This window comes from Cebus imitator, unplaced genomic scaffold (genome assembly GCF_001604975.1).
Source record: "Cebus imitator isolate Cc_AM_T3 unplaced genomic scaffold, Cebus_imitator-1.0 Scaffold121, whole genome shotgun sequence".
Taxonomy (NCBI): domain Eukaryota; kingdom Metazoa; phylum Chordata; class Mammalia; order Primates; family Cebidae; genus Cebus; species Cebus imitator.
The window spans coordinates 3426157-3438049 of NW_016107436.1; the positions used below are offsets into that span (position 1 = coordinate 3426157).

The 11893-nt window shown below is 41.8% G+C and overlaps 1 protein-coding gene across 7 annotated transcripts in view; it reads right to left on the bottom strand.

Annotated features, from left to right (window-relative positions):
- Positions 1-11893, bottom strand: part of BCAS3 (BCAS3 microtubule associated cell migration factor) — a 679070-nt gene that overhangs the window by 660173 nt on the left and 7004 nt on the right. For all 7 annotated transcript variants that reach the window (XM_017539912.2, XM_017539911.2, XM_017539919.2 and 4 more), the window contains exon 4: positions 7125-7200. In XM_017539912.2, the coding sequence (XP_017395401.1) occupies positions 7125-7200 (76 nt within the window). The remainder of the gene's footprint in view (positions 1-7124; positions 7201-11893) is intronic.

Consider the following 11893-nt stretch of genomic DNA (forward strand, 5'->3'; position numbering starts at 1 on the left):
TAGAGACAGGATTTCACCATGTTGGCCAGGATGGTCTCAATCTCTTGACCTCGTGATCCACCCTCCTCGGCCTCACAAAGTGCTGGGATTACAGGCGTGAGCCACCATGGAAGGAAGTATTACAGATTGCAAATAAAATCAATTAGGATCTTTAAACTCAATTGGAATTTTGTCATTTGACTATATAATTTACTACTGCCTTAAAATATGCACAGATTCACACAGGCAGACACATGCACACACAGGTATAAATATATACACTGACACACACCTAGGGCCAGAGAAAATAAAAAGCATATCCATTAAAAACCCAGCCACAATATCATACAATATACCAGAATACTATAGAAAAGAGAGACTAAAAGACATGTGACTTTGCTAAAGTATTTAGGAGAAAATGTACAAATCTAAGATAAATAAGTCAATTGAGCTATGGATACTAAGTTAAGGAAAATTACTTTAAGTTCAATAGGATACACAGTGCTAAATAATTTTTCAGTAGGATGCATCTACATTTCCAAATGTATTTTTACTTCAATAAAGCAAAGTCTTCATGGAACATTACCCCAACAATTCTTACTTGTTAAAAAACAAATAAGAAAAGTGAAAATCTTGCCTGTATAAAAATTATTTTGATAATACTTTTTTTTTTTTAAGACGGGGTTTCACCATGTTGCTCAGGCTGGTCTTGAACTCCCGACCTCAGGTGATCCGCCAGCCCTGACCTCCAAAGTGCTTGGATTACAGGCGTGAGCCACCATGCCCGGCCGGGTGATAATACTTTTAACATTTTGATTATGTGACCTTAAAATTGCTTTAACGTGGGCAGGGAGCAGTGGCTCATGCCTGTAATGCCAGCGCTTTCAGAGGCCGAGGCAGGTGGATCACAAGGTCAGGAGACTGAGACCATCTTGGCTAACATGGCGAAACCCCGTCTCTACTAAAAAAAAAAAAAAAAATAGAAAAAATTAGCTGGATGTGGTGGCAAATGCCTGTAGTCCCAGCCACGTGAGAGGCTGGGGCACAACAATTGCTTGAACCCGGGAGGCAGAGATTGCAGTGAGCCGAGACTATGCCACTGTACACCAGCCTGGGCGACAAGAGCAAGACTCCAACTCAAAAAAAAAAAAAACAATTAGCCAAATACGGTGGCACATGCCTTCGGTCCCAGCTACTCGGGAGGCTGAAGTGGGAGGACTGCTTGAGCCCAGTAGGTCAAAGTTACAGTGAGCCGTTATCAAGCCACTGCACTCCAGCCTGGGTGATGGAGCAAGACCATGTCTCTCAGGGGAAAAAAAGAAAGAAAGAAAGAAAGAAAATTTAAATAAGCTTTCAAAGAGAAATATGGCAGGAAGAGTCTATAAAAAACACTGGGATGAAGCTTTACTGTTTCTTCTAATTTCAGTCAATGTAATGTTCCAAAATGAAAAAAACATTTCAAAAAATATTTGTCATGGATATCATAAATAATCTCCCTTACAAATGAATGTTTTACTCTCCACTAATAGGGCCCAACAACTTTTTATTATTTGAATGAATAAGCTAATAGAGAGTCCAAAACTCAAAGGAAATCAATCTGTAAAAGTGACACTCAGACTTTCTTATCCTGGATGGCAGCTCTAAACAAAAAAAAAAGGGTTCATATTTGAAAAGTCTTAGAAGAAACAGCAACTTACGGAATAGGAGAATATATTTTCAAGGCATATATCTAATAAGGAATACCCAGAATATTTGGAAAACTCCTAAAACTAAATAAACAAAACCAAACAATTCAAAAATGGGCAAAGGACTTGAATAGGGATTTCCCCAAAGAAGCTAAACAAATTGCTGCTCAACATTACTAATCATTAGGGAAATCCAAATTGAAACCACAACCCAGCCTCATTAGGATGGCTACTATCAAAAAGAAAAAAAGAGAGAGAGAATTTAACAAGTGTTGGAAAGGATGTGGAGAAGTTGGTACCCTTGTACATTGTTGGTGGGAATGAAAAATGGTACAGTCACTGAGAAAAACCATGGTGATTCCTAAAAAATTAAGAACAGAATTACCATATAAGCCAGCAATTCTCAAAAGTAGAGTCTCAAAAAGATAAGAGGCCAGGCGGGGTGGCTGATGCCTGTAATCCTAGCACATTGAGAGCCTGGGGTAGGTGAATCACCTGAGGTCAGGAGTTTGAGACACGCCTGGCCAACATGGTGAAAACCTGTCTCTACCAAAAATACAAAAATTAGCTGGGCATGATGGTGAGCACCTGTAATTCCAGCTGCTTCAGCGGCTGAAGCAGGAGAATCACATGAACCCAGGAGGCAGAGGTTGCAGAGAGCCGAGATCACGCCACTGCATTTCCAGCCTGGGCAACAAGAGTGAAACTGCCTCAAAAAAAGATAAAAGAGAGAGATTTATACACCCATGTTCATAGAAGTATGAGTCACATGGTTACACATGCCTATAATTCCAGCTACTTGGGGGGCCGAGACAGGAGAATCGCTTGAACCCAGGAGGCAGAGGTTGTAGTGAGCCGAGACTGTGCCGCTGCACTCCAGCCTGGGTGACAGAATGAGACTCCGTTATTATTTTTTTTTTTTTTAATGTAGTCTTGCTCTGTCACCCAGACTGGAGTGCAATGGCGAGATCTCAGCTCACTGCAACCTCTGCCTCCTGGGTTCAAGTGATTCTCCTGCCTCAGTTTTCTGAGTAACTGGGACTGCAGGAGTGCGTCACTACGCCCAGCTAATTTTGTATTTTTAGTAGAGAATAGGTGTCACCATGTTGGCCAGGACAGTCTCGAACTCCTGACCTCATGTGATCCTCCCACCTCAGCCTCCCAAAGTGCTGAGATTACAGGCATCAGCCACAGTGCCCAGCCTGCCCAGCCTTTTATAAATAATTGTTTTTATTTATATACTTATTTAACTGTCTTTATTTATTTATTGACAGGGTTGCACTCCATCACCCAGGCTGGAGTGCAGTGCCACGATCTCAGTTCACTGCAGCCTAGACCTCCCAGGCTCATGCAATCCTCCCACCTCAGCCTCCCAAGTAGCTGGAACTACAGGCACACACCACCAAGCCTAGTTAATTTTTTAATTTTTGGTAGAGACAGGGTCACACTATGTTACCCAGGCTGGTCTTGAACTACTGAACTCAAGCAATCCTCTGCCCTCGACCTCCCAAAGTGCTGGGATTACTGGTGTGAGCCACCATGTCCTGCCTCATTCAGTTGTTAAAAGGAAGGGAGTTCTGACCTACGCTACAACACAGATGAACCTTGGGGACATTATGCTAAGTGAAATATGCCAGTTACAAAAAGCCAAATACCATATGATTCCACTTATATGAGGTGCTAAGAGTAGCCAAAATCATGGAGACAAAGTAGAATAGCAGTTGTCAGGGGCTAGAGAGAAGTGGGAATGTAAAATTATTATTTAACAGGTATAGAGTTTGTTTTACAAGATGAAAAAAAGTTACAGAGATGGATGGTGGTGATGGCTGCACAGCCTTATTAATGCATTTATTGCCACAGAACTATGCACTTAAAAATGGTTAAGATGGGGCTGGGCGCGGTGGCTCACGCCTGTAATCCCAGCACTTTGGGAGGCCGAGGCGGGTGGATCACGAGGTCAAGAGATCAAGACCATCCTGGTCAACACGGTGAAACCCCGTCTCTACTAAATATACAAAAAATTAGCTGGGCATGGTGGCACGTGCCTGTAATCCCAGCTACTCAGGAGGCTGAGACAGGAGAATTGCCTGAACCCAGGAGGCGGAGGTTGTGCTGAGCCGAGATCGCGCCATTGCACTCCAGCCTGGGTAACAAGAGCGAAACTCCGTCTCAAAAAAAAAAAAAAAAAAATGGTTAAGATGGCAAATGTTATACTATGTCTATTTTACCACATTAAAAAATATCAAAAACAAACAAAAAGTCTTAGAGGAAGTAAAGACTCAAGAGTATATCAGACAACATCCAACTAGGGGCACATACTTCCTCCAGTGACCCACTTGGCCCTATTTTAAGCACTTTCCTTCTTTCTTTCCTTCCTTTCTGTTCTAAAGCTGTTTAATAAACTTCCACTCCTGCTCTAAAACCTGCCGCAGTCTCTTTTGCTGCCTTATGCCCCTCAGGAGAATTCTTTCTTCTCAGGAGGCAAGGACTGAAGTCGCCACAGACCCATGAGGATACACCACCAGTAACAGGATAACCTGTATACCTGCCACAGGTAATATATTGGGTGCCATGACTCAAGATACATTCCCTAGTGGCCATTTAGATCCAGATGATTCTCAGTGAGGAATACTGTCCTCCCAATAGTCAAGAGTCCCCTATCCTCAGGGAACTTCTAGACTGCCCATCAGTGGGACGCAATAGAGGTGAATTCCTGCCCCTCTCCCTTGCACCTGGCTGGATATTGCTTTCACCAACTCATGGAGCCAGCTCAGCCCTGACAGCCTGTAAGAGGTCAAGACCCACAGAACTACCACCAACCCTCTGTCAGCAGGAAGCAGTTACGGATTCGTCCATTTTCCCCCAAAGTTTTGGGGTCATGGACTCTTGAGGAGGGAAAGGTTAGAGCAGTAGATAGCTAATCAGGTATGAGCAGAGCAGGAGAGGGCTCCCCGCTTAGACATACACCAAGCATGTTGGGCAACCATCAGGTGATGGTTAGGCGGTTGTTAACTGTTTCTCTAAAGCAATAACTGGTCATAGCCAGTGCCAGGGAAAGGCAATGTTCTAATAGATAGAAAACATCTAAAACTGATCAACAGCTTCTCAGTAAGATCTCAGGAGTGGGGAGAAGTGATGCAAGATCCTGGAAGTATGTCACCATACAAAGTTCCAAGTCAAGAGGTCAAGCTGTGCACTTAGTTTCTCAGGTTGTCCACTTGACTCTCTTCCAAGTTGTACTTTCTTTCTGTCCTTTCCCTTACTGTTCTAACACTTTTGCTTGTTTATTTGGGGGTTTTGGGGGCGTTCTTTTGTTTGCTTTTGAGATAGAGTCTTGCTCTGTTGCCCAGGCTGGAGTGCAGTGGCACAATCTCGGCTCACTGCAGCCTCTCTGCCTCCTGGGTTCAAGCGGTTTTTCTGCCTCAGCCTCTGGAGCTGCTGGGATTACAGGCACACACCACCAAGCCCAGCTAATATCCTTATTGTTTTAAAGCTTTTTAATAAACTTTCATGCCTGCCAAAAAAAAAAAAAAAATACACTAGGAAAACAACTCAGCATGTTTAAAATAGAGAATTTAACACAGACAACTGGTTACATAGGTGATGGAGGAGCTGAGATGCCAAATAAGGAATTGTGAGGCAACCTATCCATTACCAACAGCAAGAAGTCATTATGACCTAGGCTAAAGAGACAAAAGAGGAGTGCAGGATGGTGGGTCGCCTGGCAGAAACTGGAAAGCCAATGGGGTTGTGTAGGAGGAGCAAAAACCATAGCGGAAATGCAGCTGTTGACAGAAGGAGGAGGAATAATACTCTTCGCTTTCTCCCATCCTCACATTCAATTTCTCACTAGTGTCTCCCAAACTCAGCCAGAAGACAACAAAGTAGACTGGGAAACACACAAGAGGCAGTCCCCTTAAAAGAAAGAGCAACGGAATATATCTGAGAACAGATCCTGGACTAGCATAAAATTCTGTTCAGAAAAAATTTTCTGCCAGGTGCAGTGGCTCACACCTGTAATCCCAGCACTTTGGGAGGCAGAGGCAGGTGGATCACGAGGGCAAGAGATCGAGACCATCCTAACATGGTGAAACCTTGTCTTTTCCTCGTTAGTATAGTGGTATAAAAATGAAAAAAAAAAATAAGGAAAAAAAAAAACCCTGTCTCTACTAAAAATACAAAAATTAGCCAGTCGGGGTCGCGTGTGCCTATAGTCCAAGGTACTTGAGAGACTGAGGCAGGAGAATCACTTGAACCCAGGAGGCAGAGGTTACAGTGAGCCGAGATCGCACCACTGCACTCCAGCCTGGCAACCGAGTTACACCCCATCTCGAATAATAATAATAATTTTCAAGCCTAGAAAGTTCAACACTAATGATTATTTTGCAGTTATAAATCCTATACAGGCCAGGCGTGATGGCTCACACCTGTAATCCCAGCACTTCTGGAGGCTGAGGCAGGCAGATCACCTGAGGTCAGGAGTTCAAGACCAGCCTGACCAACATGGAGAAACCCCATCTCTATTAAAAATACAAAATTAGACAGGTGTGGTGGCGCATGCCTGTAATCCCAGCAACTCAGGGGGCTGAGGCAGGAGAATTGTCTGAACCCAGGAGGCAGAGGTTGCAATGAGCCGAGATCATGCCATTGCACTCCAGCCCGGGCAACAAGAGCGAAAATTCCGTTAAAAAATAAAAATTCTGCCAGGCACAGTGGCTCACACCTGTAATCCTAGCACTTTGGGAGGCCGAGGTGGGTGGAGCACCTGAGGTCAGGAGTTCAAGACCAGCCTGGCCATCATGGTGAAACCCTATCTTAAAAAAAATAAAAATAAAAATAAAAATCCTATACAACTGACCAAACTTGAATAACCCCTTTTTTAAGAAAACTTTTTTTTTTTTTTTTTTGAGTCTGAGTTTCGCTCTTGTTACCCAGGCTGGAGTGCAATGGCGCGATCTCGGCTCACCGCAACCTCCGCCTCCTGGGTTCAGGCAATTCTCCTGCCTCAGCCTCCTGAGTAGCTGGGATTACAGGCACGCGCCACCAGGCCCAGCTGATTTTTTGTATTTTTAGTAGAGACGGGGTTTCACCATGTTGACCAGGATGGTCTCGATCTCTTGACTTCGTGATCCACCCGCCTGGGCCTCCCAAAGTGCTGGGATTACAGGCGTGAGCCACCGCGCCCAGCCAAGAAAACTTTTTTTTAACCCAAGAAAATTTTCACTCACTTTAACTTGATTGAAGTTTAACACTTACACACTGTGTTACAGTTACTTTAAAACTTGTTACACAGTATTAGTTCTAAAGTTTCTGTACTGTGGTTATGCTACCTTTATTTTGAAAATGGAAAAATTACTATAAGAGAAAGTAATCTGACTAAAGTAGAGGCTCTCTTTTGGGAATCAGGTCAACTCCAAACAAACAATTAATTCATATGTCCCAAAGAAGTTAAAACCATACCATTTAAATCTGCATTTTCAAATCTGACCCAGACTATTTTCTCCTTTTCTTCTGTTAGAGGTGTTCCACTGTAAGCCTGTACAGTAAACAGAAACATTCGAATAAACATATTTTACAGTTTTAATATTATTGATGTTCAAAATAAACAGTGACTTAAAGCCAACACTATACTTCTCCAACTTCACCAATGCTAAATCTTGGTAACTAGAACATTTGGAACCTTATTATCCCCAAAGAATATTATCCATGAGTCTGATAACTTTGGTCAAAAGAGTTTTTAACTTATTAAAAGAAATGCAGTTTGGGCAGCTGTAATCTCGGCACTCTGGGAAGCCGAGGCAGGCAGACCACTTGAGGCCAGGAGTTCAAGACCAGCCTGACCAACATGGCGAAACCTTGTCTCTACTAAAAACACAAAAAATTAGCTGGGTTAGGTGGCACATGCCTGTAATTCCAGCTGCTGGGGAGACTGAGATACTAGACCTAATGGCTTGAACCTGGAAAGCAGAGATTGCCATGACTAGAGATCGCGCCATTTAGAAGTAAGTCTTGCAAAATGAGGCTTATATGCTCAGCCTGGACCACTGAGCAAGACTGTCTCAAAAAAAAAAAAAAAAAACAATAATCCCTTATAAAGCATTACTATAATTCAAAGGCACACAAAAAACTAACCATCTCCTATACTGGTCAACAAATGTGGCTCAGAAAACAAAATTTGTGGCAATTATACTGAACCCATGCTTTTCAAGAATATTATTGTACTTTTTAAATCTCTTATCAGGCTTCCAGACCCAACCTATCGGCTTATTCCTGGAAGCCTTCAAAGGTCACAAAGATAAGCATTAACAGGATTTAAAAAGATTTAAAGATTTAAAAAGAGGCATCACTCCATAAAGCATGTTCTTTTTTTTTTTTTTTGAGACAGTCTCATTCTGTCACCCATTCTGGGGTGCAGTGGCATGCTCTCAGCTCACTGTAACCTCCACCTCCTGGGTTCAAACGATTCTCCTGCCTCAGTCTCCTGAGCAGCTGGGACTACAGGCATGTGCCACCATACCCAGCTAATTTTTTGTATTTTTAGTAGAGACAGGGTTTCACCATGTTAGCCAGGCTGGTCTTGAACTCCTGACCCCAGGTGGTCCGCCCTGCCTCAGCCTCCTAAAGTGCTAGGATTACACAGGAGAGCCACCATGCCCTGCCCAAACTACCTTTAAAAAAAAAAAACACCAGCTTAGGCAACATGGAAAAAATCCAGTCTCTACAAAAAGAAAAAAATCTGAGCACGGTGGCATGCACCCATAGTCCCAGCTACCACAGAGGCTGAGATGGGAGGATCAGCTGAACCTGGGAAACTGAGGCTACAGTGAGCCATGATAGTGCCACTGCACTCTAGCCTGGTAAGAATAAGACTCTATCTAAAAAAAAAAAAAAAAAAAACTGTCCCCTAATATTAATTATCTAATCAAATCTGACATTTACATTTCTCAAAACTACAAAACTAACACTGGTGCATTACTATTAAATCCCAGACATTATTTGAATTTCACAAGTTTTCCCACTAATGGCCCTTCTCTGCTCCAGGATCCAATCCAGGATGCCACATTGCATTTAGGACAATTTCCTTTTCTCCTGTATCAGGCTTTCCTTTCCTTTAACTTGGTGAAGCAATAACATTTTCAAATTCTTCTTCCCATTAGCGGACCTATTCCTTTCCAATATGTTCAAGATGCTATCCTTTGATTTCTCAGTGATATGCAGAACAAAACAAGGTCGAAGGTCTTTCAGTGTATCGAGATTCTTGAACCTCTTTTTGCTTTCCCTATGAGTGGGAAATAACTCTTGCAAAATGAGGCTTATATGTTTTTAATATGTCTTCAAGTTTTCCTCTCTCCTTAGTGGACATGGTGTTTTTTATTAAGCATTTTTTAGAACATTCTGAAAAGCTGACTGAAGCACCTGAGCTCTGCTTCCTGTGTTCCTTACTACAGCTTTGCACAAAGAAGGTATAGCACATCATTATTTGCCTCTCACCTTATTATGATCTCCTTTTCCAGTGCTTAGACATTTTATTCTCAGTGAGACACAGACTCACCATTGCCCTTCTAGCTTTCACCTGACATCTTAAAAAAAGAAGTTTCTTTTTGGGTTTTTTTGTTTGTTTTTGTTTTTGCTTTTGTTTTGACAGGGTCTGGCTCTGTTACCCAGGCTGGAGTAAATTGATATGATCTCAGCTCACTGCAACCTCCACCTCCTGGGGGTTCAAGTGATCCTCCCACGTCAGCCTCCCAAGTAGCTAGGACTACAGGCATGCACCACCACACCCAGCTAAATTTTGTATTTTTTGTAGAGATGGGGTTTCGTCATGTTGCTCAGGCTGGTCTGGTACTCCTGGGCTCAAACAATCTTCCCGCCTAGACCTCCCAAAGTGCTAGGATTATAAGTGTCAGCCACCACATCCAGCATCACCTGATGTCTTTACAGAGGTCAATATACTGCCACACAACATTTTTTCCTTTTCCCCCGAGCACTGATTAAAAGTCCTTCTTCAAACAAGAGCAACCAATTTAGCCTTCTTATTTAGAGTCAAACTTTCACATCACTACTGAACAGATTTACTTCTTCTTTTATACCTTAACACTGGTTTCTAACACACATACATATACTCATAAGTACAAAGTTATTTTTCAATTTTACATAACATAGCTATAATCATTTTAGGTATCATTCTATATGTTGTCTTATTTGTTCACCATAGAGAAAATAATTTCCATAGTGTACTAGTGTCATAAGTATAATTTTTATTTACAGCACATTATTCTGTAGGGACCGTGATATATCATCATTTGCTTGAGTATTAATTGACATTTAAGCTGGCTACAAGTTTTTACACTGAAAATGTAAAAATGTCACATATACTGAAAAGTTCTGAGCTTTAATCTTTTCTTTGCTGAATTATTTTTTTAAATAAATTTTCAGCCAGGCACAATGGCTCACACTTGTAATCCCAGCACTTTGGGAGGCAAGGTGAGAGGATCACCTGAGGTCAGGAGTTTGAGACCACCCTGGCCAACATGGTGAAACCCTGTCTCTACTAAAAATACAAAAAGTACCCAGGCATGGTGGCACATGCCTGTAATCCCAGCTACTCGGGAGGCTGAGGCAGGAAAATCACTTGAACCTGGTAGGCGGAGGTTACAGTGAGCCGAGATCATGCCATTGTACTCCAGCCTGGACGACAAAAGCAAAATTCCGTGTCAAAAAATAAATATGTATTAGAAATATGTACGAAAAAATAAAATAAATAAATAAATTTTCATAAGTGAAATTATTAGATCTAGACACAGCTAAGGGCAACTACCAGCCATCAATGCTAACACAACTAGAATCCAATGGGTAATAACCAAAGCTGCTGTTGCCAGTCCAACAACACATTCTCTACTTAGGAAGATATTTGCAGACTCAGAGAATATCTAGGCTCCATGAATTTGATGATTCCCAGAATACAGCAGGAAGTAGAACACAATATTGGCAGAAAACATTATTTTTATTTATTTATTTTTTTTAAAGATGGGGTTTCACTATGATGGCCAGGCTGGCTTTGAACTCCTGACCTCAGGTGATCCACCCACCTTGGCCTCCCAAATGCTAGGATTATAGGCGTGAGCCACCGCACCTGGCCGAAAACATTATTTTTTAACATCTGACCACAAAGTACCAACACAGCATTCTGAATTAATGGGGGAAAAAAATTAGAAAGCACTGTTTTCACGTCAACTAAACAGTAGAGAAAATGTCTAATATAACAAAAGTTAACTCCCATTATTGCTTTCCTAAGCAAACTATGGTCGGTAGGTGCTAAACTGATGATATCACACCATCACAATTAGAAATTGTAATGTATTTGGCTCATCTGATTATTTTGACTACCGATTATATGCCATAAAGCTACATCTCTACCCTGGATCTCCAGTCTCTTCATGCTCCCGCCAGGAAAGACTACTTAGTATTTGCTTGGCTCTATTTTATGCTTTACATACATGACACCCTTTAAGCCTCAAAACAAACACATGATAAATAAGATGATTAACCCCAGTTTATACATAAGAATACTGATGTTTAGAAAGATTCAGTAACTTGTCTAGAACTGGTAAGATGCAGAGCTGAAATACAAAGCCAGGTCTAATATCAAAGTCTGTCCTCTTAATCACTAAGCTACTCTAAGCCCAATGTGCAAAATGTAAGTTATAACGTTCTTTGCCAAATAAAGCAAACATCTTCTAGGATCCTACTGTCCCCATTATATTCCCACTCAATTTATCATCATTGGATTTACTCCACTCTATTCCTCAATTCATATGGCATCTCATTATTAAGCCTTCTTTGATGTCCTGGAACTGATTTTAGTTTTCCTTCTCCTAATATTACCATGACGCTCTGTTCCTTTTCTCCTTTTTTTCCCACTCAGCTTTTCAGGTTGAAGGCACTTTGTTTTCTAGGATCCTCTCATTAAGCTGGGACACTGGATCTATGAATGTCCTTTCTGAAAAGTGCAGTTACAGATACCCTTGGTAGTTGAGGAAGACTACGTAACAGGCTGGGCGCGGTGGCTCATGCCTGTAATCTCAGCACTTTGGGAGGCTGAGGTGGGTGGATCACCTGAGGTCAGGAGTTCGAGACCAGCCTAACCAACATGGAGAAACCCCATCGCTACTTAAAATACAAAATTAGCCATGCCTGTAATTTTGTATTTTATTTTTATTTATTTATTT